Source organism: Epinephelus moara, chromosome 2 (assembly GCF_006386435.1).
Source record: "Epinephelus moara isolate mb chromosome 2, YSFRI_EMoa_1.0, whole genome shotgun sequence".
NCBI lineage: Eukaryota > Metazoa > Chordata > Actinopteri > Perciformes > Serranidae > Epinephelus > Epinephelus moara.
In genome coordinates, this window is record NC_065507.1 from 39,953,373 (window position 1) to 39,981,175 (window position 27,803).

At 43.4% G+C, this 27,803-nt stretch overlaps 1 protein-coding gene across 4 annotated transcripts in view; it reads left to right on the forward strand.

Annotated features, from left to right (window-relative positions):
* The window catches only part of LOC126397419 (RNA-binding protein Musashi homolog 2-like), a 499,199-nt gene that overhangs the window by 436,841 nt on the left and 34,555 nt on the right, over window positions 1–27,803 (forward strand). The window contains exons 11-12 of one of the 4 annotated variants that reach the window (XM_050056179.1): window positions 2,620–2,742; window positions 26,987–27,184. In XM_050056179.1, coding sequence (XP_049912136.1) covers window positions 2,620–2,742; window positions 26,987–27,184 — 321 coding nt within the window. The remainder of the gene's footprint in view (window positions 1–2,619; window positions 2,743–26,986; window positions 27,185–27,803) is intronic. The other 3 variants (XM_050056189.1, XM_050056199.1, XM_050056210.1) reach the window with 3 other exon arrangements.

Consider the following 27,803-nt stretch of genomic DNA (forward strand, 5'->3'; position numbering starts at 1 on the left):
CATCCTCTGTTTAAACAGGAAATGTACAGTTTGCATACAGTCTCTTTCAAAATAAATGCACTACTTCCATACAGCACTGCAAACTGACATTTTTTCCTTCAACAACATACACACATGGTTGGGTTAAGGCAACAAAAGGACGTGGTTGGGTTTTTTTGAAAAAAGAACAGGGTTTGGCTTCACAATCTTACCGGAAGTGAAAATCTGAGGTTGCTGGACCCAACCACTACCCCTCCTGCCCGTCCTACTCAGATATCCATTGCCTTAACTTTTGTTTGTTTCCTGCTTAAACAGTTACAACGACTGGACACATATCATGCCAACGTGAAAGGACAGCTTTTTTCATTGGCGTCTGACGCTGGATTTCACTGACCAAGCGCTGGTTTTCAACAACTTCAGAGTGAGACTAGGTGGATATAACATGTTTGAAGAGAGTAACAAATAGCTTATCAGCCATTTGTGACCACCAAGACAAGTTTTGATGTAGCTGTGGAGTTCCCTGAAACAGCATCTTCTTCGGTTTAAGTCCTGTTCACCATAGGTTTCCTGGTTTCCTACAGGGACATTTCAGAGGGAAAAGCAGATAGCCCTGGGACATCTATGTATAAAGAGAAATGGGGGCGTGGTAGTATACTGATTGCAAACAGCAGTCAAGCGTCTGTCAGTTCAGAATTATTCCGACTCACTAACATATGGAAGAACAAAAGTGTTGTTTGTCATGCACAGACGTCAAAGGAAGCTGTGTACATCAGTATAAGGCACTGAGGAGGCGTGACAAAGCATTTTTGTTTGACAACCTGGGAATGAGAATACTCTGTTGTACATGACAGCTTCCTCCAACAGAAAACATAATACAGAAGTTTGACAAAAACAGCATCCACACTAAAACATACACCTAAGGTGGTACAAAAAAACAACGATAAAATCAATCCTGCCTTCCAAAGGCAGAGTTCAGTAACTATATCAACAGTGAAGTTGCAAAAAAAAAAAAAAGAAAGAAAGTGGGTCTTTATACAATCCATGATTCAAATAGGTCATTAGTCAATTGATAGGTCTTTAAGACAATGGGTGAAATAGTGAGTAGGTATGAAGTAATTAATAGATTTGTTCTTATTTAAGTACAAAGACAATTTATAATGGACTTCTTGGTTAAAAAACATTTGTATTAAAGATTCAGACTTCATTATGATACAACCGATGAAAATTGGGACATGGTTGTTGCATCTCATTGGTTTCTCTAGACTCCCAGTAAATTGCTGAGGGAGATCATCTAAAGAAGGATCAAACCTTCATGTTTTGAGAATTAACCAGTATAATGGCTTTGGGTTGATCTTTACCCTGGATAGGGATCTCTTTAGACTGGGTAATCAGCATTATACGGTAAGTGGCTTGCTCTAAGGCCAAGACACACCAAACCAACATTAAAAAAAAAAAAAAGAAGCTAGTTGCAGCAAAAGCAGAGTGTTGCGTCATCTCTCGTTGCTTGTGTCTTGGCCAAAAAGTTGTGCTAGAACAAAGACTACAGCCAACAGGCTGGAAATTACTCTCCATACCAGAGTGGGCGGTATTCTGTATTGGTCACTCAAAAAGGTAAAACGGAAAAACGGACAGATATAAGACGCTAGTTAGCCACTTAGCACATAATCTTACCAATCAATCAATCAATCAATCAATTTTATTTATAAAGCCCAATATCACAAATCACAATTTGCCTCACAGGGCTTTACAGCATACGACATCCCTCTGTCCTTATGACCCTCGCAGCGGATAAGGAAAAACTCCCCAAAAAAACCCCTTTAACAGGGAAAAAAAACGGTATAACAACCAATATAACAAGTTTGTTTTGATCTCTGCCACTTGACTTTAATCATTTGTTTGCTTCCTTAAATTCCGTTTCTCTTCTCGTCCACAGTGTCGAACTGCCAGTCCACTGTTCATCATGCTGAATTGGCAAAAAACCCACCAACAAGGGTCAACTAGTGCCAATGGTGCATGACAAACCACAACAACAATGGTGACAGACGCTCACCAGTGTCCCGACATTAACCAATGGCCAATAGTCAGCCTGGTGTGTCAGGGCCTTGAATCTTTACAGTTGCAAGAAAGTTCATACTCGGCTTGAATTGCTAAACTTGAAAAAAGTTATCTACAACGTCTTAAAGGGATAGTGCACCCAAAAATGAAAATTCAGCCGTTATCTACTCACCCATATGCCGACAGAGGCCCTGGTGAAGTTTTAGAGTCCTCACATCCCTTGCGGAGATTGGCGGGGGGCGTGGCTAGCACACCTAATGGCTGACGGCGCCCCAGACTAACGTCCAAGAACACAAAATTGAAACCACAAATTATCTCCAACACGCTCATCCGTAGTGATCCAAGTGTGCTGCAGCCCCGACATAAAAAGACGGCAGTCTCGTCAGTACTGATGTCCAGATTCTCAAGTGCAGGCATCGCCAAGCAAAAGAATTGTATTTAGCAGTTTTCATGAGTTATATTGAAAACTGACCATGGAGCCAGGATGTGTCTTGCTGTTGTAGCTACATTCGATAAAGAAGAGCAGGAGGACACAGTAAGTGAAGAAAAGAATCCCAACTGCCCTCCTCTGTGTTGTTTTCTCAGGCTTCCCAGCAACGGCATACGGACCGGTGGCAGCAGCGGCAGTAGCAGCAGTTCGCGGCTCAGGTAGGGGGACCCGTGGAAGAGGCAGCGGCTACACGGCATACGGGCAGAACGCAGGGGCAGGTAAACGCTCTGTCGGTATTCTGTGTGGCCTGACGTTCTCTCCATGCAGTTTCTCACTTCTCTGGTCTGCCTTGCTTTTCCTCAACCTAACACCCCTCACACACCCTTAAACAAAAACACATAGTTGCTGTATATATACTGTTTGTAAAGTGGAGGGAGAGTCTATTCTCTCCTCTCACTTTGATGACAGTAAAGATACAGTTATGTTGGCTTACATAGGTTGTCTGAAGAGCTACTGTACCTGCCAGCTCTGGGGATGGATTATGGATCGATGGATTATGATTGTCATAATATTCGTTTCATTTTATAGATCTGCTCACACAAATAACTGCTTTACATTACATGTCGTTTTAAAAGTTTTTCAAACACGAGCCAGTATGCAGCCTGTGTAGACATCTGTAGACTGCATCAGATACATGTAATACAGATGACTGAAAAACATGCCTGAAACACTTTCTGTGTAGACACTCCTGGTGCTTCTCAAGGTAAAGGATGTTTCCATTGTTGGACGGGTCCTGCCAAGCAGTGTTAATATCATTGACAAAAACTATAATGAAAAAGTTTTATCATCAACCTTTTTTCCATGATGAAAATGAGATGATGATGGAGCTAAAAACAGATCTAGATAATAAAAACTAAGATGAAATCTATGTTTCATTTTTGTTGACGAGACAAAACGAAAATGTTTGTGGTGGACTGCCAGATATTGAAAGCCAATAACAGCCATGCTTGCAATTATCTTCAAGTGCTGCATGAGTGACATGCTGGTAAACTCAAGTAAATTGTCTGTGGCGGGATGTTTCACTAGCCAGCACACACAACAGTCACAATGAAACAGTGTCAGCCATTAGTGTGAGTTGTGAGCTGTAATTCAGTTATGTAGCTGTGTTGTAAGTAAACAGTCTGAACTCAGATCAGTTTTCTCTGACAGAGATGAAAGTTAAGTTTTAATCACCAACTTTGTGAGAAGACATGAGTTTAAACCTCCAGACTAACATGGCCAAGAGACTACACAGGCTGCAGGCTAATTAGCTACATTGGCTAAGCTAAGTGCTACTTCCATGGCTACTCCTATGCACCCTGAAAAGGAACTCCTGCTAAGAAAAGCAAACAAAACAATCACAAACCTCAGGGAAGATAACCGTCGGCTCTCTGACGAATACTTTGACTTTGACTCGAATAAAACTGCCTTACTGTCTGCCTGCATTGACGTGGCTCACGAGCAGTCGCTTCGGATCTCCTTGCTCACAGCGGCTCTCCAGGACACGGTGCACTGGGATCCCTCTACCTGCCCGCGGCCATGCTTCTGTTCAACACCTATCCGCCTGCTGCCCTGGACTGAGGTGGTTTGTGACAGAAAGAATGCCTCGGTCAGTGCTGTCCCACCATCCTGCCTCAAACTCTCCAACCGTTATGAGGCTTTGTCTCATCTTGGTGTAAACGCAGACACTAGTCCATCCTCCCCATCGGCTGGTGCTCTCTCTCCGGGTCCTCGCTCTGGTGGCTCCGGGGGAGCTGCGGCTTCCTCCCCATCGGCCGGTGCTGTCTCTACGGCTCCTCGTTCTGGTAGCTTGCTGTCCTCGCTGGCGACCGGCGGTGTCTGGCGCCGCTCTACTGCTGGACCAGAACTGCAGCTACCACGCCAGGCGGCATCCACTGCGTCACACCGGAGGCTTTTGAAGGAGGCAGTACTTAGACGTTCCGGGGGTCTCCCCCATCCTGATCGGGCACACGGTCCTTTCCTCCACCGCAACACCTGCCACCCTCCGCTGCCTCACCGCAGCTCCTGCCACCCTCTCCGGTAAAGCCACGGTGCTAGCCTCCTTGTCCCCTTTTTCCCCCAACTACCTTAATAGTGGGTGACTCAGTAATAAAAAACATTAGTTTTTTCAATGCCACCACAAAATGCTTTCCAGGAGCCACAACAACAAAAATTCTGGCTAATCTCCCAAACCTACTGCATGCACTCCCATCCTCCATAGAGCAGGTCCTCCTTCATGTCGGTACAAATGATGTGGTTTACAGAAATTCCCAAGAGATCAAGGGGCATTTTGATAATCTGTTCAGCCTTCTAAGAGACTCTGGAAAATCCATCTTCATCAGTGGCCCTCTACCCACTTTCGGACGTGGAGCGGAACGTTTTAGCAGGCTCTTGTACCTCCACTCCTGGCTTCAGGCAGCCTGCAGGACCCAGGGCTTTATCTACATTGATAACTTTAATCTATTTTGGAACAGGCCATCCTTCTACTGGAACGATGGACTTCACCCAAACAGATTGGCAGCCGCATGCTAACAGCCAACATACTACACATGGTACAGTGCGCCAGGTGTGCATGACATGTTTACATTTTACGCCCCCTTCTCACCTCAACCCACGTCTCCCAACATTAGCCCCCCTACTGTTCATCATTGTCACGTCCTGTTTTAAATTCTCTCACTATTGACACATTTGTGCTTTTTAGAGAGTCACCTACTCTTTCATCAAGATTCCCCACCAGACACTGCAGATCACTGCCTACTCCTCACACTGACCGTCAACCAATACACACTTTTATTGGTAATCGTCCGTCTTTACATGAATTTACAGCTGCCACTAAATCACAAATCACTAAACAGAGTCTGTCAATTGAGCACAATAGACAATGTGGAGTGGATTTTAGCCTACTTCGGCAAATTCCGAGACGTAACATATCACACACGCTCAAAATTAAACTGTTTAATGCACAATCCCTGACAAACAAATCCTGCCTCATACACGACCACATCCTGGACAACTGTTTAGACCTCATGTGCCTCACAGAAACCTGGCAGAAACCAGATGTTTTTTCGGTATTAAATGAGACCTGTCCCCCTAGCTATTGCTACCTCCAGAGAGCCCGCAGCACGGGTCGTGGCGGTGGTCTTGCAGCCATCCACCGCAGTGATCTGGATGTATCCCCTCTGTCCCTGCCTGAGCTGTCCTCCTTCGAATGCCTGGCATTTAAATGCAAGCCTCCATTTCACATGACAATACTCCTCATCTACCGGCCACCCAAACCAAATCCCTCCTTCATTTCTGAAATGTACAATCTTCTTTCAACATTTTGCACAACATCTGCCAACATTATTGTACTCGGAGATATGAATATTCACATCAACTCTCCTTCTTGCCGTCTTGCAGCTGAATTTCACCAATTACTGGACTGTTTTAATCTCAACCAAATTGTGGACGTCCCCACACACACCAGGGGACACACTCTTGACCTAGTTATCACTGACTCCGCCCCTCTTGGCAATCTGCTGGTATACGATCTGGGTGTTTCTGACCATAAAACCGTCTCCATGGAGTTGCCATTTCTGTCACCCCTTACTAAGCCTCAACGCCAAATCTGTTTCAGAAACCTGAAAAATATCAACCCTGAATCCATGACAGTCGACCTCCAGCATCTCCTCTCTCTTCACTTCTCATCAGCTAATGACGCAGTGGATTTCTACAATAAAACCCTGAGCAGCATCTTGGACTACCATGCACCTATCAAAACTAGAGCAGTCTCTTTCTCCCACTCGGCCCCCTGGTTCACAAATGAGCTACACAAAATGAAGGCAGCTGGGCGTGTCTTTGAGCGGCGTTTTAAGGCCTCTGGTCCCACTGTCCACAAGTTGGCTTACCGGGAACACCAACAGGCCTACGCAAAGTCCCTTAGGGAGCCACGATCTCACTACTACTCTGGCATTATCAACAATAGCCCTGGAAATTCTAAGCATCTGTTCTCCACTATTAATCATCTTCTCAATCCACAGACCCCCTCACTCTCAGAAACTACAGATCCATGGCTTTTTTCAAAACCAAAATTGATTCAATTCGCTCTGGCCTCTCTGGTTTCTCCGCTCCACCTGCTCCGACCACTGACACACAAGCTGCATTTTTCCAGCCCCTCAGCTGCTTCCCAGGTGTCTGCCTCTCAGAAGTGGAGGACATCATCAGGAGGATGAAACCTTCCACCTGTGCCCTGGACCCCTTCCCCACAATCTTAGTAAAAAATAACCTCTCTGTCATCAGCCCCCATATTACCGCTGTAATAAACCTCTCCCTCCAGACCGGATATGTCCCAGCTGCCCTCAAAACCGCTATTATCAGGCCACTTCTCAAAAACCCACACTTGACCCAGAAGTTTGTGCCTCTCCAAAGTTCTGAAAAAAGTAGTCTCTGCCCACCTTCAGGATCTCCTAAAAAATAATAACCTCTTTGAAAAATTCCAGTCTGGTTTCCGGTCTGCTCACAGTTCAGAAACAGCCCTCGTCAGGGTCACAAATGACCTGCTGATGGCAGCAGACGCCAGTTCACCTTTGCTCCTTGTCCTCCTTGATCTGTCAGCGGCATTTGACACTGTGGACCATACCATACTCCTCAACCGGTTTAATCACTCCATTGGACTCACCAACACTGCCTTAAACTGGTTTCATTCCTACCTCACTGACAGATCAGAATACATCTCTTTTGGCAATGCACATTCCCAGATGCATACTTTCACCTGTGGGGTCCCTCAGAGGTCAGTCCTGGGCCCCATCCTTTTCACCTTATACATGTTCCCCCTCGGTCGTGTCATAAGTCGCCATGGAATATCTTTCCATTGTTATGCGTGACACACAACTTTACATTAAAACTGGCTCACACTCCTCTGTAACCCTTTGATTTGACCCCCATCTCACCTTCGAAGCTCATATCAAACACCTCTGCAAGATTTCCTTCCACCATCTTAGAAATATTGCCAAACTCTGCCCAACTCTCACGTTATCAGATTCTGAAAAACTAGTCCACGCCTTTGTCTCCTCCAGACTAGACTACTGCAGCGCTCTTCTCATCGGGATCCCTGGCAAAAACCTCCAGTGGCTACAACTCATTACACCCATTCTCCACTCACTCCACTGGCTTCCCATCTCTGCCAGAATTCAGTACAAAATCTCCCTCCTCATTCATCAGTGCATCTATGGCAATACCCCCCCTTACCGCAAAGAACTGCTCATTCCACAAACCCTACACGATCCCTCCGCTCCGAAAACTCAAACTGTCTCGTCCGCCCTAGGACCAGGCTCAGCACCATGGGCAACCGAGCCTTCTGTGCCACTGCACCTCAATTGTGGAATGCCCTTCCTGACCACCTGAGGGCACCACAGACAACTGAAAGTTTAGAAAAGGACTTCCTTTTTACGAAATCATATAAATTATAATTATATTTCCCCTTTTGTTTGCTGCTAAATGCCTTACATGTTTTGCTTGTGATTGCTTTATATATTTCTGATGTTCTTTTCCTTGTCTTTTTTGTCTTTTATTATGATGTTTTTACATGTAGCACTTTGAGATTTGTTTTCAAATGTAAAGTGTGTTATAAATAAAATGCATCATTATTATTATTATTATTATGATTATTATGTTGCGGAAGTTATGTTTCTGCTTCTTAACAGTGAGAGACATAAGTCAGGGTTTACAATGAACCTGGGTACAAATCCTAGTTGTCTCAGTGGTATCAACGTTTTTGAGAGCATTAGTAGAGAGATGCTGAGCTTTTCAAATGATTATCAGTAAGTGTGCACCGGTAAATCACCCCTTAAACCTGTCAAAAACTGCTGGAGAAATGAAGTGTGTAGAAATTATTTGTAGTTGTAAAAAAAAAATTCCTAAATTAAATTTCTATACAACCTGTCACCTTGATTCTAATTTCTGATACATGAATTAGTCTCACTGGATTAGTTTAAAGATTTAAAAAATAATAATAATAAGCATTTAAGGATCCTTCCTTGACTTTGAGAAGCACCACCTGTTAGAGAAAAGGTAGGAAGTGATGTAAAGTGACATTTCCTGATTCATAAATTTAAGATGACACCCCACTTTGACTCTGACATGTAAATTTGGTAGTGTCCCTTAAAACACTCCCACTGTTAACAGTATTATGAAAACTGAAATGAAAACGAAGATGAAGAGGCACTTTTAACAAGCATTACATTTTATATCTCCAGTTGCTAGTTCAACTGTAACCTTTTGCGCATTGGCAGCGGGTAATGAAGGCTAGGGAAGCCTAAGCCTTCCCAAATTTTATGCTGGAAATCATATATAATAATGTGCACATTATATATTATGTGTGTGAGGTTGTCGCTGCAGCTGCCCCCTGGTAATAATCAGCCAAGACAGGGTGATTATGGGTAGGGCAGGCTAAAAAAATAAAAAGCATTGTAAATAGCCAATCAAATCCTGTGCCGTCCGCAATGGCGCAAAGCATTGTTGTGTAAACATCAACCTGCCATTTTCATTCACTTTGGCACGTGATTTTGGAAAATGAGTCCAAGCAAAATGGATATACGGTCTTTTTTCAAAGCAAAAGATAAACAAAGTCAAAGTCATTCAGAAGCGGCCAGCAGCACTGGCAACCGGGACCCCTCCACTGCAGCCACAGCAAGTGCTGAGTGTGGACATGCTAACCCCGGATCACCTGCAGCCACCTGCAGGCCTGTGAGAAGTCATGAGCTGGGAGAGGGATGCAGCCACGCGGCCCATGCCAGCCAGAGCTCTGGAGTCCATGCTGCTGGCGCTGGTAGTCCAACTTACACTGACTTGGGAGAAAAATACAGTGGTCCTTCCCAGCCAATCCTGCCAGAATATCCCAAAAGAGATTTCGGGAAATAGAAACGTTCGTTTTCCCCAGACAACTTTAAAAAGTTCACTTTAAGGCAACGCGTCGCATATAACTGCATTAAGGTAAGACAATGGTTAATCATTAATTTACCGTATGCCTTAATTTGAACACTTAATTTGCATTATAGTACAGTAGGCCTATCTAATTAATTCTATGAGTGAGTGGATCTCATTGTACTGTTCTTCTGAGACTATTGCATAGTTGATTAATTATATATTTCATGATCAGTCTATTATGTCTCCCTAGTCTAGTCTTAAATACTCAGTCTACATATTAAGTCAGACAGAGACAGATTTCAAGGTGACTATAGGGTCGTCATCTTTATTTGATTACACAACATACATGCACATCAACTGCTAGTGTAAGCACGCACCACAAGGTGGCAGTAACAACTAACCCAATATATGAGACAGTCGTTTCATCCTGGCGCTGTGTATAATAGTTGGTTAGATACTAGCCTTCCCTAACTTCAGGCTTACCCGCCGCCTATGCTTTTGCGTTTACCATCCTTGTGAAAGCACAGTTTTCTGAATGGAAGTTTTGAACGTGAGGATCGAGGGATTAGAGAATGAAAGGATGAGGATGAAGGGATGAGGGTCGTGAGTCGAATGGATGAGGGATGAAGGGATGAGGGATGTAGCGATGAGGGGATGAGGGTCAAGGGCCAAATGGATGAAAAGTTAGGGGTGACATGGTAAGGATCAAGGAATGAAGAGATGAGGGTTGAAGGGATGGAAGACTGAGGGTTTAGGGATGAAGGCTGGCTTTCTGGGTAGCAGGCGAGTGCGATGATGGATGTGTTGGGTCAAAGGGAGAAACGCAGGAGGGATCCCAGGAGTGAGACTGAGTGGAGGAGTTGTCTCTTCGTGAGCTCAGCATCGGATAGAGCCCCCAAGAGAGCTTCAAGAGCACATGGGAGTTTCCGATGTCGTTGGATCGTAGCGCATATGTGTGATGTTTATTAAATAAGATGGTGCCCTGGAATTTTATTGTGGTCAAGAATTTTCTGCCTACAAATGATATAAGTGGCTCCGTGCGAAGAGACAACCCAAGTAAAAATGTTGAAAGAAGGTCGGAGGCTGGTGCCAATTGTCTGAATTTCTAGAATTAATAACAGGAAAGCGAGAGTTGGCAATTGAGGATATGGGATGCTTGGAATGATGAAGTGGTGCAGGTCTGCATGGATAGCAAATTGTTAAGCGAATGCGATCATGCCTCCAAAATGATGGCTGCTGTAGAGAGTGGGTACGTTTTGCGGGTTGTGGACGGAGGGGTGGGGGTGGCTGAGTTTGTGTATGCTTGGATGACTTCTGGCTTAGCATGATCATCACAAAAGGGGATGGCGTTCGGGGAGAATTTTGGGACTGGTGCTACGGTTTAAGCTCCGTCTTGCATGGATGATGATAGAGATGAAGTAGTTAATGAATCTTAATGGTGAAGAAGTTGGGCCGGAAGGAAATTTGAAAACCGAGGGGGCTCTCGCGTCAGGGACCCAGGCCCACATCTGTGCATGCCTGACCTCAGTCTGGATTAGTGCTGCATGATTTGAGAAAAATGTGCGATTGCGATTTGAGTGGACAATATCGCGATTGTGATTACAATATAATAAATAAAAGGTATCATTAGTCTCCTTACTTGATTCAGTGTTTCCCCTACATTATATTAGGGGGGCACTGACCTGACCTGACATAGTTATTATTATGGACAGTGTCTTAATGACCATCAACAGACTGAGCACAGTCAAACACGCTGCTCACACAGCAGCGCAGCACGGCACTGTACCTACAGCGGAGCGAGCCTGTGTTGCGTTCAGGCGTTGTCACGTAAATGACAAATGGAGTCCATCCACAGGTTATGGAGTCCATGTGTTCCCCGTGACACTTAAAAATGTTTGTGTAACTGTGCTTGGATGTTGTTTTATGAGGCTCTGGCGGCTTTCAGTTGTCTCTTTGTCTTTAATGTTACACGGCTTGGCTTTCACTTGAATGCATTCTTCGTACTTTTCTCTGTGCTGTCTCAAGTGCTGATGTAGATTGGTCACTTTTAAACTTTTACACAGCACATCTTTCTGTTCAACGTCGCCATACCTGAATCCAAAGTATCGCCATGTAATAGACGTTGCGTTTTTTTCGCCACCAACTCAACCTGTTCATGGTTGTGCTCATGATCTTCTTCAGCGTCTATGTTGGTCACTGCTGCACGCCGGGTGGTCACCTGACCATACGTGCTGCACACACCAGGATAGCTTGTGGGCGTGATGTCAACAAACTCCACACACTACAGCAGAGGTAGTCACGTTCACAGGCACACAGGTTAACATTTATTTACATTACATCGCAAATCGCAGCCATTTATGCGGTTATGTAATTGCACAGCCTGACATCACGATTGCGATTGCAATCAGATTAATCATGCAGCACTAGTCTGGATCTTTGGATAAGTGTGAAGAGTTAACACCGCATCAGGGAACAGTACACTGACCCCTGTTCAAGTCTGCTTGAAAGGTTAGTCTCAGGAGTTCACGATACACAGTATGGTTCCAGCATGGAACGTGTCAAGTGTTAAAATCAACTAACATGGAATTGGACTGGTGGGCAATTATCATATTTGGGGACAGCATGAATCACTCGTACCTGATATGGAAATGCTCAACAGAATTTGGTGTTTTTTCTTGGTAGGCAGGGATGCTTGGATTGAGATGGGGTCGAGTGGAGTGGATGAAGACAATACTGAGGGAGAGAGGGGACTGAAGGAAAGAATGACTTGAAGGGAAAGTGATGGTTGGTCAAGAAAACTGAAAGGGCCTACTTAAATACGATCTGGTTAATGGTTTTTATGTTAAAAAGCAATGAAAATTTTGATTATGAGAAAGAAAACAGAAACACATTGTGTGGGGAGGAATAACAAGGTACAAGTAGTGAGGCCTGGTTTACCAGTAAGGACTGTACTATGACCAAGCGATTTGTAAAGCCTTAATAAGACGGAAAATTTGAAATGTTGATGAAGGATAAACAAATGACAGAAGAGGATGAATGTGGGCAGGAGGTTGTCCATTAATGCTTGTCTGGGACGGATATATGAGGGTCTGGGAGGAGGAAATGGTTATGACTGTTGTAAACGTGGGAGCGAATGTGGTGGCCAGCGGCAGAGGCTGCATTGATTTACTTCTCAGGTGTGAGAAAGAGAGAGAGTCATGAGTATGACGTGCATTAGGAAAACTGTGACGAAGTGGAGGGTCGAAGATGCGTTGGAGTGGATTCGGAGCACTGCAGGAAGTGACCAGCCATGGAGGCTGCATTGATTTACTTCTCGGGGGTGAGAACGAGAGCGAGTTGGAAGTATGAAGTCACGTTAGTAAAACTGGGGCAAAGTGGAGGGTCAAAGATGCATTGGAGTTGATTCGGAGCACTGCAGGAAGTGACCAGCCCTGGAGGCTGCGTTGATTTACTTCTTGGGAGTGAGAATGAGAGAGAGTCAATAGTATTAAGTTTCGTTAGAAAACTGGGATGAAATGGAGGGTTGTGGATGCATTGGAGTGGATTTTGGAGCACTGCAGGAAGTGACCAGTGGCGGAGGCTGCGTTGATTTACTTCTCGGGAGTGAGAACGAGGGCGAGTCGCAAGTATAAAGTTGCATTAGAAAAACTGGGGCAAAGTGGAGGATCGAAGATGCTTTGGAGTGGATTCGGAGCACTGCAGGAAGTGACCAGGTGCAGAGGATGCGTTGATTTACTTCTTGGGAGTGAGAACGAGAGAGAGTCGAAAGTATGAAGTTGCATTAGAAAAAGAGGGGACGAAGTGGAGGGCTGTAGATGCGTTGAGGCGGATTTGGAGCACTGCATGAAGTTACCAGCGGTGGATGCTGCATTGATTTACTTCTTGGGAGTGAGAACAAGAGAGAGTCAGAAGTATGAAGTTGTGTTAAAAAAAAACGGGACAAAGTTGAGGATCATAGATGCATTGAGGCGGATTTGGAGCACTGCAGGAAGTGACCAGTGGCGGAAGCTGCGTTGATTTACTTCTCAGGAGCGAGAATGAGAGCGAGTCGGAAGTATGAAGTTGCATTAGAAAAACTGGGACAAAGTGGAGGGTCATAGATGCATTGGGGCAAATTCAAAGCACGGACCATGGATGCTATGTAGAGGGCTTGACTTTGAGGATGAGTAGCCTGAAGAGAATTTGCGATTTACTTCTTGGGAGTGAGAATGAGAGAGAGTCAATAGTATTAAGTTTCGTTAGAAAACTGGGATGAAATGGAGGGTTGTGGATGCATTGGAGTGGATTTTGGATAATTGCTTTCCGGTGGATTCTGTCTGGATCAGAAGGAGTGGTCTGCAGTTCTGGATCTGGGGTGAGTTGATTATTTGATACAATAAAAACTAGTGTTTGTCTTACTTTTAGTTTGAGGTAAGCCTGTGGTTACACGTGAAGGTCGGTCGGTGTGAGAAATGTGTTGAAGTGAAAGAGAATGCATCAGCTGTGCTTAAATACTTTTGGGCGGAGATGGGATGTGTTCGAGGCGTGGTCTTTGTTCTGAACCTAGTTATAAAACTAAATTTCTTTAAAGCCTCTATGTAGAGCTGCAAATTAATTCTCAGGGTTGGGCCTTACCAACAACAGTTTAATATTACACCCTATCATTTGATAAAATGTTAATACATAAATGAATGCTTAATGATGCTTTAAGTCTGCTTTCGTCAACACTAACACTCATTTGCTGGTCCTTATGTTTGTGGCTTCTGTAGCACTCTCTGCTAAAAAAAATAGCAATTAACTCCTGAAAACTAAACTGTGCACTCTGTAGGAAACAACTCTTTTCTCGTAACTTGAAGGTTAGCTCTTTCTGTCAGGCTGCACAAAATATTGAACATTTTTTGCTCTTACGAAGTACCAAGCATAGAGCATAACTGTGAAACAAAGATGAGACTGATTTTCACAATTCACTAACTTTAGTAAATATGTTCAGGGGACAATCAAGAGTCAAAATTATTATTTTTGTTTTATTGGAGTAGAATTTCAAAAATTGTGTAACAAGGGTTGTAGGTTTGAGGTGTCTGGGTTTAATGTATGGCAGTCTATGGCAGTGCTGTACTCGTTACTCTAAAAATGCAATATATTACTCTTAACTCATTACTCTTTTTTAAAACGTAATATTATTACTTAATTGTTTTCTCCCTCCATGCATCCATACATTTTAATGTGCTTCTCCGGGCCGGGGCGCTGGGGTAGCGGGCCAAGCAAAGCAACCCAGAAATCCCTCTCCACAGCACAATTTCCTGCTCCTCCCAGGGGACCCCGAGGCGTTACCAGGCCACACAAGATAAATAATCCCTCCAGCCCATTTTGGATCTGCCCCAGTGTGACGTGCCTGGAACAGGGAGGCATTCAAGAGGCATCCTGATTAGATGTCCGAACCAACTCAACTGAGTCCCCTCGGTGTGAAGGAGCAACTGCTCTACTCGGATGTCCGAGCTCCTTATTCTATCTCTAAAGGCTGAGCCCAGCCACCCCACAGAGGAAACTCATTTCAGCCGCTTGTATCCGGTCATTACCCAGAGTTCATGCCCGCATCACAGCAGAGGCCGCACCAAACTGCTGATCCATCTCAGGCTCCATTCTATCTTCACTCTTGAACAAGACCCTGAGATACTTGAACTCTCTTGCTTGAGGGGGCAATCCACAGGTTTCCAGCAGAGAACTATGGCCTTAGAATTGGAGGTGCTGACTCTCACCCTGACCGCTTCACACTCAGCTGCAAACCGCTACACAGTGCATGCTGGAGCTCACGGTGTGATGAAGCCAACAGAATCACATCATCTGCAAAAAGCACTGCTCCTCTCTTCTCTTGAGTGTCCAAGGCAAATGACCGCAGGTCTGCTGATACGACGACAAAGTCGATCATCCATCTTTGGCCTAGGGTGCTCTGGTACCACATACACTTATGAACCTCCTTGCACTTGAACGTGGTGTTTATTATGGCCAATCCATGACTAGCACAGAAGTCCAATAACAAAACAACATTCGGAGTTCAGGTCAGGCAGGCCATTTCTCCCAATCACCTCCCTCCAGGTTTCTCTGTCATTGCCCATGTGAGCGTTGAAGTCCCCCAGAAGAACTATGGAGTCCCCAGCCAGCACCCCTTCTGGGACACCCCCCAGAGACTCCAAGAAGGCCGTGCTGCTGTTTGGTACGTATGCACAAACAACAATCAGACACCTTCTCTTAGAGACCCGCAGTCACATGAAGGCGATCCTCTCGCTCATCATGGAGAACTCCAACACATTGGCACTCAGCCCTGGACTCATGAGTATCCCCACACTCGCCTGGCGCTTCTCACCCTGGGCAACCTGGGGGGGACCCAGGTGTCCCCATACTGGGTGAGGTCCTTAAGGTCGGAATATGCTCTTAGTCTGGATTATCTGCTTTGGGAGACCCTACCAGGGGCTGTTAGAAGACAAGTTTTTCGCAGTGGAAGGAGTTGCAGTGACACTACCTGCAGCAACAGTGTTCTTCTCATCTTTCCTCCCAACAAACTGAAAGTAATGGAAATATTTCCAGCCACTGAATGTAAGCCTTTCCATCTTACAAACTAGCTTGCTGCTCTGAGACATGTGTGTAGTGCTACAATTAGAACTGCAAGCAGTTATTAACGGGGTCCAAGCCAGCGCAACTCGGCCTCCATGCCCCATGGAGCCCACGATAGTCGGCCCCAAAGGACGACGGACTCGGGGCGAGCGTCAGGACACAGGCCAATGTCTGAGCTGCAGTATTCACCCTAATGGGAAGTGCACTGGATGTACCAAAGGCTGAATGCGTTTATTGCAATAAGTCATGCCCACTTTGACCAATCATTACCAAACTTTGCGGCTGGCCACAGGGGCTAACCAGCCGCATCATGCTAACCAATTTTCGTACAAATCTGATCAACTTTTATGAAACGTAATATCTCTGGGTTTACAGCGTCCACTAGTGGCCAATTTGGGCCAAATTTGGCACCGAGTCTCTGAACGACCTCTGGAACAAGTGTGTTAAGTGTCATGTTGATATAATTTAGTCTGACAAAAATATGCAACAATATGTGTATTTTAGCTAGCAAATTAATTTTGTCGTTAATAATTCGCACATTTTTTGACCAGGCAAAATTCTTTTTATAACTTTAGATCAGGTCCATCTTGAGAGTTTACCTGCAAAGTTTCATGCAGTTTGGACAAAATCTGTAGGAGTAGTTCGAAAAGCAGGTTTTGGATGTGTAGGAAATGTGCGGCGGAAGTGGGCGGGGCCTATGTCAGCAAATCCAGCTCTATTTAGGGAATACGGGTATATAAAGTTTATGGATATGTGATTTAAAATGTGGAAGTTACAGGAAAAAACATGTTTGCATCTGTTATAGCAACACCTAGTGGAGTATCTGCACAACTTTTGGTATGGTAGGTCTGTGTCCTGTTCTACATGTACTCTATAAATTTCACAGCTCTCAGTACAATAGTTCAGCTGAAATAAAGGTTTGTTGTTTATCTTGTAATAAGCCACGCCCACTTTGACCAGTTGTGACCACCTTCAATATATGGCCTCAGGAATGGCCCTACATCGTACCCACCAAATTTCGTAAAAATCGGTGTAGCCGTTTGGGAGATATAAACTTCCCATATTTGTAGCGCCCCCTAATGGCCAACGTTCACCAAATTTGGTTCACACCCTCACAGTGACATGCCAACCATGGATCTTAAATTTAGCGTTGATAGCATTTAATTTGACCGAGATACGGAACCGTAATTCGCACATTTTTTAACCGAGCAAAATTCTTTTCTCAACTTTAGATCAGGTCCATGTCGGGCGTGTACGTGCCAAGTTTCATGCAGATCGGACGAAATCCCTAAGAAGAGTTCGAAAAAGTGGGTTTTGCAGTTTTTGCAATTTTGGCGGGAAAAAAGTTAGGCGGAAATGGGCGTGGCCTAGCCCAGGTGATGCAGCTCCATTCAAGGAATCCAAGGATATAAGGCTTTTGAATGTGCGACATATCGTTTGGAAGTTATAGACCAAAATGCATTGGGCTTAGTTATAGCGCCCCCTATAGGCGTACATAGGCGTACGTGTCATTTTTTGCATCTGAGGTTGCATCGCCCCCCCATGCATGGTGTAGCCTGCAGCGACACTTTTATCAACGGAAAAATAAAAATAGAGATGGAAAATAATAAAATCCTAACAATTACAATAGAGTTCCCCTAGACCGCTGGTCCTGGGAAACACGTCTGCTTGCATTCGCATCCAGTGATGTGATTGTTGTACTGTTTTTTTTTACTAATGATAGTTACTGCCCAGCAGCAGTCTATGGAAAGGGGGTGGATGACATTATTAGCAAAGTGAAACATGGAGACAAATAAAAGCGATTTTAAAACCTCACCTCACACAAATGTGATGCATAAAAATGTTCTTTCATGCCGCCTTTATACCAAAATATTATTAAAGAGAAAACATTCATCTGTGTCGTATAAAAATGCTGATACTCCTTACAGAAGGCTGAATCTAAAGTCTCCCTCTTTTTTGGGGGGCTTTTTTGGTCGCTGAGAAGACTGTTAAGAGTGGGTCAGCTCAATCTTACAACTCCTTCTTAGTGAAAGATCTTCTTAAGCTAAGTGCGAATCTGGGAAACGCGTTTTTCTTTCATGGGAGGCTTAAGAGCGCTCTTAAGACACTCTTAGCGCTAAGAGCGATCTGGGAAATGCGGCCATTGTTAGTGTGATCACTCTGCTGATGGGAGGTTGAGACAGACCCAAGTCATCACTGCTGCACTGATACCTTTTTCCAGTTTTCTGTCCCAGTATTATGATCATTCTATTGCGTTGGGTGGGAAATGTGTGTGTACCCCCAATAAGATCAACCACAAATATTCCTGCGCAAGCTAATCTGTGGCATTTCATTTACTCACTGTCATCCAGCGTTTCTGCCATTTTCTCCTCTGCTTAAGAAACTCTGAAGCCTCTTAAAGTCCTCCTCCCAACTCCTAACAGTTTTTCATCTTAGGAGCTCTTTTAAGGTCTCAGTTGCCCTGTGAATAACTTTTATCTTTACAAGGACCTAGTCTTAACTTTAAGGGGAAATACTAAGAAAACATCACAATTCTAAGAATTTTCTTGGGATTTTTTCACATTCGCTATCAGCTGTATTAGAAGTTGTGTGAAGGTGCTGCTCAAACACTCAGCATTTCCTTATTTTGCTGCTTCATAATAAAAGTTTTAACATAACGAAATAAAGGGAGACTTTTACTGTGAAGAATCTACAGTGCTGTGAAAAAGTATTTGGCCCCTTCCTAATTTTTTATATTTTTGCACATTTGTCACACCATCAGATCATCAAACAAATTTTAATATTAGACAAAGATAGCCTGAGTAAATACATAATGCAGTTTTTAAATGATGATTTCATTTATTAAGGGAAAAAAGCTATCCAAACCTACCTTGCCCTATGTGAAAAAGTAATTGCCTCCTAAACCTAATAACTGGTTGTGCCACCCTTGGCGGCAACAACTGCAATCAAGCGTTTACGATAACTGGCACACACAGAGTGTTTAACATTGCTGTAGAGGAATTTTGGCCTACTCTTCTTTACAGAATTGTTTTAATTCAGCCACATTGGAGGGTTTTTGAGTCTTGACATTGACTAGGCCACTCCAAAACCTTAATTTTGTTTTTTATTAAGCCATTCAAAGGTGGACTTGCTGGTGTGTTTTGGATCATTGTCCTGCTGCATAAACCAAGTGCGCTTGAGCTTGAGGTCACAAACTGATGGCCGGACATTCTCCCTCAGGATTTTCTGTTAGAGAGCAGAATTCATGGTACCATCAATTACGTCAAGTTGTCCAGGTCCTGAAGCAGAAAAGCAGCCCCAGACCATCACACTACCACCACCATGTTTGACTGTTGGTACAGATGCAGCCACTTCAGATTTCCCACACCATCCGAAAGTCTTCGAGGTGCCTGCCAACTTCCAGCCAAATACCATCCCCCCCCACCTTTCCAGGGGTGTGCCTAGATTCCACTCTAACACACCCATATATTCAATAACAAGGTGTCACAATGAGGTGGCACTTCCCTCACAGACACACAAAAACTAACAAAGGTTTAGAGGTGCTTGTACTTTACCTACAGTATAGTATTTACATTCTATGCCACATTATTAATCTACCCCACTGTCTCAGATGCAAATAATACACTTTTATTGCACTACTTTTATCTTAAAGATTTGGTTTGGCCCATTAGTTACAGTACTTTTGTACAATAATATAAATTTGTTGCTAGGTCATATTATTACAGTTACAAAAAGCCACCCAGCAGTATTTAAGTTATTAAAATGACCACCTTTATCTGCTGCAGCATCAGTGTTATAAACACATTAGTTATTAAGAACAACCTAAAATTTTGTTACAATTGGCCCAGGTCTCCCCTATCTGAAAATATTGACTTAGTCTCTCAGAATAATGAGAAACGTTTTGAATATAACTTAGTGCCGGAAAATAATTACTTAAATCATTTTGAAAAAGTTGCTCATTAAGAGACTTAAATTTTGAAATAACATTTATTAAGAGACATAATCGTTTTTTTGGTTTTTAATGTGAAGAATTGTAAAATGTACCTTTTATGACGTAGTTCAGACATCGACAGTGACGATGTGTTGTTGAATGTTTGCATCAAAAGTTAGCCCACTCAGTATGATGATCTGAGTGACTGGGAAACCGATTCAAATGGAAACACTCACCCATTCAGAAGGAATAAAAAGGTTCATGGTAATGCTAATTATGTGTTTGAGCTCTCTCACCTTCCAAGATAAACAGGACCACATTATGTCGTGTTAGTGTTCATACTTCACTCATTTCAGTTAAACTCTGCAGGCTACGTGCAGCTTGGCCGTTGTTGCGGCTGCATGTAAGGATGAAATGCCAATTTCAGCCTGTGATCTCTCACTGACTGACTGACAGCCTCATCGAAGTGACGTTTTACAATTCTTCATATTTACATGTACATTTTACATATACATTTTACAATTATTCATATTTAAGACATTTAAATAAGGCATTTGGGCCAGCTACTTCAGTCAAGATGTGCACTGTCCCAGTGCGTAATCCCGGCTGTATACGCTTCCACACAGTCCCATCTTTTCCAGTTGCATGGCCCTCACGCAGATCTGGTTGAGTACTGTACAAAATACATAAAATTTGTTTCGCAAGTGCAGTAATCTTGCTAGAAAGTGAGGAGCTGCAGACCTCAGACTCTTGCTGCACCTCTGCCAACAGCTAACCTCAACCAGGTAAACCTCTTGTACCTAGCATGGCGTTGCCAGACCAAATTCGCAAAACGCGAATGGGTCTGGACACGGAGCGTACATTTCCTTTATTCCCGAGGGGCGGTATCAACGGCTGTCACTCAAAGTGCCCCTTCGTGCAATTGGAAAGATGGAAAACCAATCAGAGTAAACGAAACATGTGACGTAGGCTAGCACAAGGCCACTGTAAACAGACCAGCAAGCTGCAGCAGAGATGAGCTGTGATGATGTCTGGGAAAGAGTGTTGCCGTCTTTGCGGATTTCCTCCTCACTGTGGACTCCGAGTTGCATGGCTGTGATTCCCAGCTTGGTCGCTTCCCTGACTTGCTCATCCATGAGAGCAACTAGCATAGAAACAACACTTAGCACACACACAACAAATAGCCACTGGCTTTTCACTGAGTCCCATCTTTTGCCCGATCAACGGAGCCAGTTGGTAAATTAAACTTTTACCAAACCCCGTAGGAAGGACGGCAAACACATCCTTTTTTTCAATAAAAGCTTTCAGTGCAGCCATTTGTTATTCTTTTAAAGAAAATGTGCATTCCAGTTCATTCAACACATTTACGATCGCAGTTTCAAAATCAGTAGCCATGTTGGTTTTACACATTCACTCCGCTCCTTGTCCCTCCTATTCTGATGACGTGCCCGCTTCAAAGTAATAAACGGTTGTGATTGGCCTGGTAAGCTTTAACCATGCCAGAATGCGCCTTTATGATTGCATGGCCAGACTGATCTGTGGAGTGAAATAGAATATGAGCTCGCGAGATCAGGATAGTTTCACGAGGCTATCTTGTACCTACCGTGCCGTGGAAAAACACATGCCATAAAAAGAACAGTGGACTTTAGCCATGGATTACTCAAGACAAGCCGCCATCAGTTTGAGACATACCTCAAAGTGAGTAGCCCTGTTATAATGGAGACACAAATCCCTGCGAAGATTGGAAAAGTACCAAACAGAGAGAGAAGGCTAAAATTACATATAAATTAGGGAGGACAAAAAAATCTGACTTGCACCCCCACTCCCACCACCGCCACCACATACTGTATATTACTGTAAACTAGGTCACACTAGCCGCTCCTCCTTCCCCTCTCCTCACATGTATAAATATTTCCATCTCCTCAGCAACTGCTCCTGCTGTTCGACTTTATTCTTTAGCTGTTTGCTTAGTCCAGAGTTTGATAGATTATGCATATGTTTTTGTTAGTATGGTAGTTTCTTTGTGTACTTCTTTGCTTGTCAATGTACCCTTTGCAGATACATATGATATTCATGCATTCTTATCTTTAGCAGTAAGATGTTTTCAGTGCTCTGTGTGTGTATATGTTGTGTGAATTTGCACATATAAATGTATAAGACGACGGCAAATTCAGAATGAAAAAACATTTGAGAAGAAGAAAGGCTCTGCTCGACCTGGAGGATATGCACTCACTCAGATATCTTTATAATGGTTTATCAGGGCACTTAAGGTGCTGACATTCATTCTGGATTATTTATGAGCTGCCATATTAGGCTGAAAAGAGATGCTCTTTGTGTTAATTAATCTGTGATTCAGCTTGAAGGTGGCCTTTTTTTGAGAGAAAAGCCACCACAGACAAAAATAGAAAAGGGTCATCCTTTCAAAAACTATCACAGAAAATGAAGCTAATTGCAGGCAGATTGTTAAATCCGAGTGGTGGTTTTGAAGCATGTAGAATATATAGTTTTCAAGAGGAGTGCAACTGGAAATACTGAATTATGCAAGGAGAGTGATTTGTGTAGTCACAGCCTTACATTATAGGTGTTCACTGGTACATCTGGACCAGCTGATAATTTTGACGCTGCAAGGTCAGTGTGCACCAGCAAGAAAACACACACACATGTAGAAATTGTGGCCTCGTGACAGTTTTGCTCCAGGCAGTAGATTTTGCAAACTGTTTCCAAGGTTGATACTGCCCTATCCCAGCCTCCCCACCATTAACACACACACACACACACACACACACACACACACACACACAAATAAATACAGTATCTGCACATGAGGTCTTTTTAAATGCCAACCACCTCTCACTTACATCAACAAACAATGTGTTTTTCCGCTGACAGGACAGATGTTGAGCATTTTCTCCTCCATTACACACAGTTACGAGACAGACTTTTGTTGGGCTGAGGGAGTCTCCACCATGGACACATTAAAACCTCAGACTTTAGGAAGGAAAATAATTGAATCATGGGTTTCAAGATCCATGACATCACACCATGGCACTTGGATTGGTACTCTATCTAAATAAATACTCTATGTCCGTCATGAGCAGCACCGTAAATTCCAATAAAGCCCTTCATGAAAATTATATTTTGTTATTTTAAAGGGTTCCTTAGTAATGTGTAAGCCCCCCCAAAATACATTTATTCATTTATCCATCACTTTCTGCTGACTGTTGCAGCAGGCTAATTAAGGCAGTCCAGGCATCTCTCATCCCAGCAATGTCCTCCAGTTCCTCCTGGGGATCCTGAGGCATTCCCAAGCCTAGATATATGATAACTCCAGTGTGACCCTGGGGTCTCACACTACTTGAACGTGCCCAAAAAAACCCACTTCTGGAGGGCATCCAGAAGGCATCCTGATTAGCTGCTCAAACCACCTCAACTGGCTTCTTTTGATGCAAAGGAGTAGCAGTTATGTCTCCTCACCCTGTCTGTAAGGGCGAACTCAGCCACCCTACACTGGAAGCTAATTTTGGCCACTCCTATCTGCGAACTCATTCTTTCCATCACTACCCAAAGTTCATAAAGGCTGAAATGTAGATTGACGGTGAATCCTAAGCTTTCCCTTAATTAATTCTTAATTCACTCTTCACCCTGATGGTCTGGTACAACGCATTACTTCTAACACTAAGCCACTCTGCCTTTCACCCTTATGCTTCATTTTACCTTCAGTTGTGACCAAGACCCCAAGATGCTTGAAGCAGTTTACTATTTTCTGGCGGAGAACCATGGGCGTAGTCTAGAAGGTGCTCTTCCCAATTGCTTCACATCCAACTATAAACTGGCCCAGTGCGTGCTGAAGGTCACAGTCTGATGAAACCAAAAGTACCACACTGTCTGCAAAAACAGCCTCCCTTCCCCCAAGATCAAGAGCAGAATTTGCATGATGGTGGCACCCGTGTCGGCTGTGGCTGCTTTGGCTCACGAGAGTTTCACCAAACTAGCTCTAAATACGGCACCAAAACCAGTGAAATCCGTAACAACAGCACAGCAGAACATCGCTAAACACATCTACGACCATCGGTTTGTGTTGACACTGCGTGGATCCAGCAGTTTCGGGTCAGTAAACAAGCGCTAACCACTCTACATAACCTCGGATTGCTACCGATGGTTTATTTGTTGAATGACAATAAAGCAAGTCTAAGTCTAAGTTTAAGAGGAGAATTAGCAACAAGGGACAACCCTTACAGAGTCACCAGAAACACCAAATGAGACAACCTGGTCTCACTCCAAAATTGTCAAAAGCCGGCATTTGGGCAGTGACTTCAGGCATCAGACACCAACAAAATATGCTGTCCTTTTACGTTGGCATGATACGCGGCCGGTTGCCGTTGTTGTTTAATGGCACCCATTGGCGTTGGGGTAAACGCAGCGGGACAACAAAACTTAAGACAGTGGAAGTCCGAGTAGGGCAGGTGGGAGGGATGGTGGATGGGTCCAACAACCACCGACTTTCACCCAGGAGGCAGGTGTTTGCTTCCAGTAAGATTGTAAAGCCAAACCCTCTTCTCTTTTCAAAAATACAACCACATGCGTGTATTGGCTAAACGTAATCACATGCATTTGTTGTTGAAGGAAAGAAGACCACTCTTTGTGGTGTTATACCAATGTAGCACATTTATTTTGGAAGAGACAGAATGCAAACTGTACATTTCCTTTGAAAACAGAAGTGTATTTTAAAAATAGACAATGCATGAAGTTGACACGGCTTCCCAGACTGTCAACAACCAACTCACCAAGGGTACCTTACATGCCATATCTCAACATGGAAAGTCCAGGACCAAACGTAGATATGTGACGAGGTCGGAGTGACACTGTGTTGAATGAGAACATGTTTGACTTTATGATGAGAATATTTTGCTCGTAGGACAAGCTGGCTCATAGCAACAGGCCATTCCCCCACAGTACCCACCTCAGGACTCCCCGGCGCTCCCCTAATATAATGGTAGGGGAAACACTGCTTTTACCAGGAGGCCAGTGTTTTCCTCCTGTAAAATTGTAAAGCCAAACCCTGTTCTTTTTTCCTAAACGCAACCATGTTTGTGGTTGGCTAAACATAACCACGTGCATTTGTTGTTGAAGGAAAAAATGTCAATTTGTGATGTTGTACTGATGTAGTGCATTTATTTTGAAAGAGACTGTATGCAAACTGTACATTTCCTGTAAAACAGAAGTGTATTTTGTGAACAGACAATGCATGTAACAGGCTGAACTTGACACGACATCCCAGAACATGAGCAACAAACACATGCAGGGTACCTTGCACATCCTATCTCGACATGGAAAGTCCATGACCAAACATCAATATGTGACAAGGTCAGAGTGAGAATGTGTTGCTAGAACACATTGAGGGTGTTTCCTTTAATTTTGTGCATAGGTCCACTTGAACTCAATAATGAAATTATTACACTAGGTGGTCAAAGGTCAAGAGTCAAGGGCAGTGTGACCTTACAAAATATGTTTTTGCCATAATTTAAGTTCATGTCAAATTCATGTGCCAATTATTACAAAACTTGACACAAATGTCTAATAGGATAAAATGGTGAAGTGATGACATTTTATATCCAAAAGGTCAAAGGTCAACTTCACTGTGATATCATAATGTTCTGCAAAAACACCTTTCTGGCCATTACTTAACGTCATAGCTTAGCAACAGAAGGGGAGACATTTGGTCAAATACTGAATTGGTGACACTAATCTTGGGTGTCCACCTTGAAACTGTGCTGATTGTATAGATCTTCTGTGTGTGAAGCAGCCATTTTTTCACAGACATGGATGTAAACTTTGAGTTTGACTTGACTGGTTTGTGAAGACATGCAACTACAAGGTGGTAGTTTTGCCGCTTAAATGTCCAACGATATTTCCTGCTGTGACTTTACCACTACATTACTTTCAGCAGAAAACTGCTCACTTTGTCTATTCAGACTGGTAGAATTCATGGTATGCCCAGAACACACCTATGATTAATTAATGGACTAAACATAACCTTTTGCCCCTTATGTGGTAAGTAAATTGCACACGAGAGTACAATTTAGTTATTCAAGGCCATTACCTGCTCATTTCAGTAAGCAAATTAGGTGATTTTGGGACACAAATTATTAATTTGAAGCATTTCAGGGGTACAAATGATTAATTCAAGGGAGCAGTTCACAATATTACTAATTACAAAAAGTTACCCTTTATGCCTGCTAGGCTTTGTGGCATTGCATAACTTTTCAGTGAATTTGCTTAATAATTATGCTACATTTGCCTTATTTATAGTAAAGAGCATTTCCTCTGCAAAGCAAAACTTTAAAAAGAGTGAAGCACAGTGCCTGAGTAGAGACCTTTACAATGTGAGTTTTCAAGATACTACTTCTCTGACACCATCTAACAACCTGTCAGTGTCACATCTAAAATTAATAGTTTCTGGCTAATTCTCACTGGTTTATGAGCACAGACAAACCTAAATTATTGATCATTTTTAATCATCATTTCCTCATTTTGTTCTAGTTAAAAGGTCTCTCAGCAATAATTACATAACATTATTGCACAAGAGAGAAATACTGATTTTAGCTGATTTATTAACCCTATGTTTTGTTGCTATTTGGTGTCAGTTTTTGGATGACACTATGATAATATTTTGCACATGAGCTCAGTTGCAGGGTGAGTCAGGATGAATCTATGTGTACTTGTCCTTAGTCCTCAGATTGTTTGTACAGCTGCAGAGCTTATTAGTCCTGGCTGTGTCTGGCATGTTCTCTTGAAAGATGTTTTGATACATCACAACAGGTAGCTATCAACGTTGTTGTATTCTTTTTCTCAATCAGTTTTGACTGATGTTTTTGTGGATTATAGCACATGGACAGTTTTGACAGCAGGGGGAAAAACAGGAAGACATCAACACAGAGACTCTAAGATCCAATTCACTCATTCAGGGAAGAATCAATCAGGGTCATTCTAATCGTCAGTGATGGAGTCCCAACCCCTCCCCTCCTCCTCCCACTCCTCCCCCACCCTCCCCTGTCTCTCAGGGTTCCCTGATTATGGGTTGTATTCCGGGGCCAGCGGTGACATGCGGGGAGGAGCGCCCTACTCCCTGGCCGACTATGGCTCCCTGGGCACCCAGGCGGCTGCTCAAATCCTGCCCAGTGAGCATGCCAGCTCGGCCTGCAACTCTCCCACCTCCCTCCAGCACCATCTGCACAGCCCGGACCCTTTTAAGAGCCCAGGTGTGTATCTCCATGTCTCTGCTCCTCCCACACATGCATGTAGACTTACAGACAACACAAATCATTTATAATTTGAGAAAGAGACAGAAGGAGTGTGGAGGGTAATAATAAAGCAGTTAAGCATGACACTGTGTGGCAGTGCTGGCAGTTTGCCTGGAATGCAGTGCATGCTTTTTGTAGCACTGCCTTTGGAGAATTGTTCATTTGATTTCTGTTACACTGTCATTATTACTTGTTTTCCCAGGTAATATGTTTGGAGTGTTGTCAAACTGGTAGATTTCTTGTTTCTGAGCTGTACCAGGACTGGATATCAAACTGATAAATACTACCCTATGTAGTGAAAAGCTAAGCTATCAGGATGCATCTCTTGTTTTGTTTGTATGTTGTTTTTTTATTGAGTTTTTGCAAGTTTTGATATTCCAGGATAGGAGCACTTAAAGGGCCAGTGTGTAATATTTGGCATGGTTTATTGTCAAATCTGAATCTGAATCTGAATATTCTACCCATTAATATGTTTATACAAGTGTATAATCGCTATAAAATAAAATTTGTTTGGTTTTCGTAGTCTTATAATTATGCTTTTATATATATATATATAGCAAGGGCCTTGCTTTAGAGA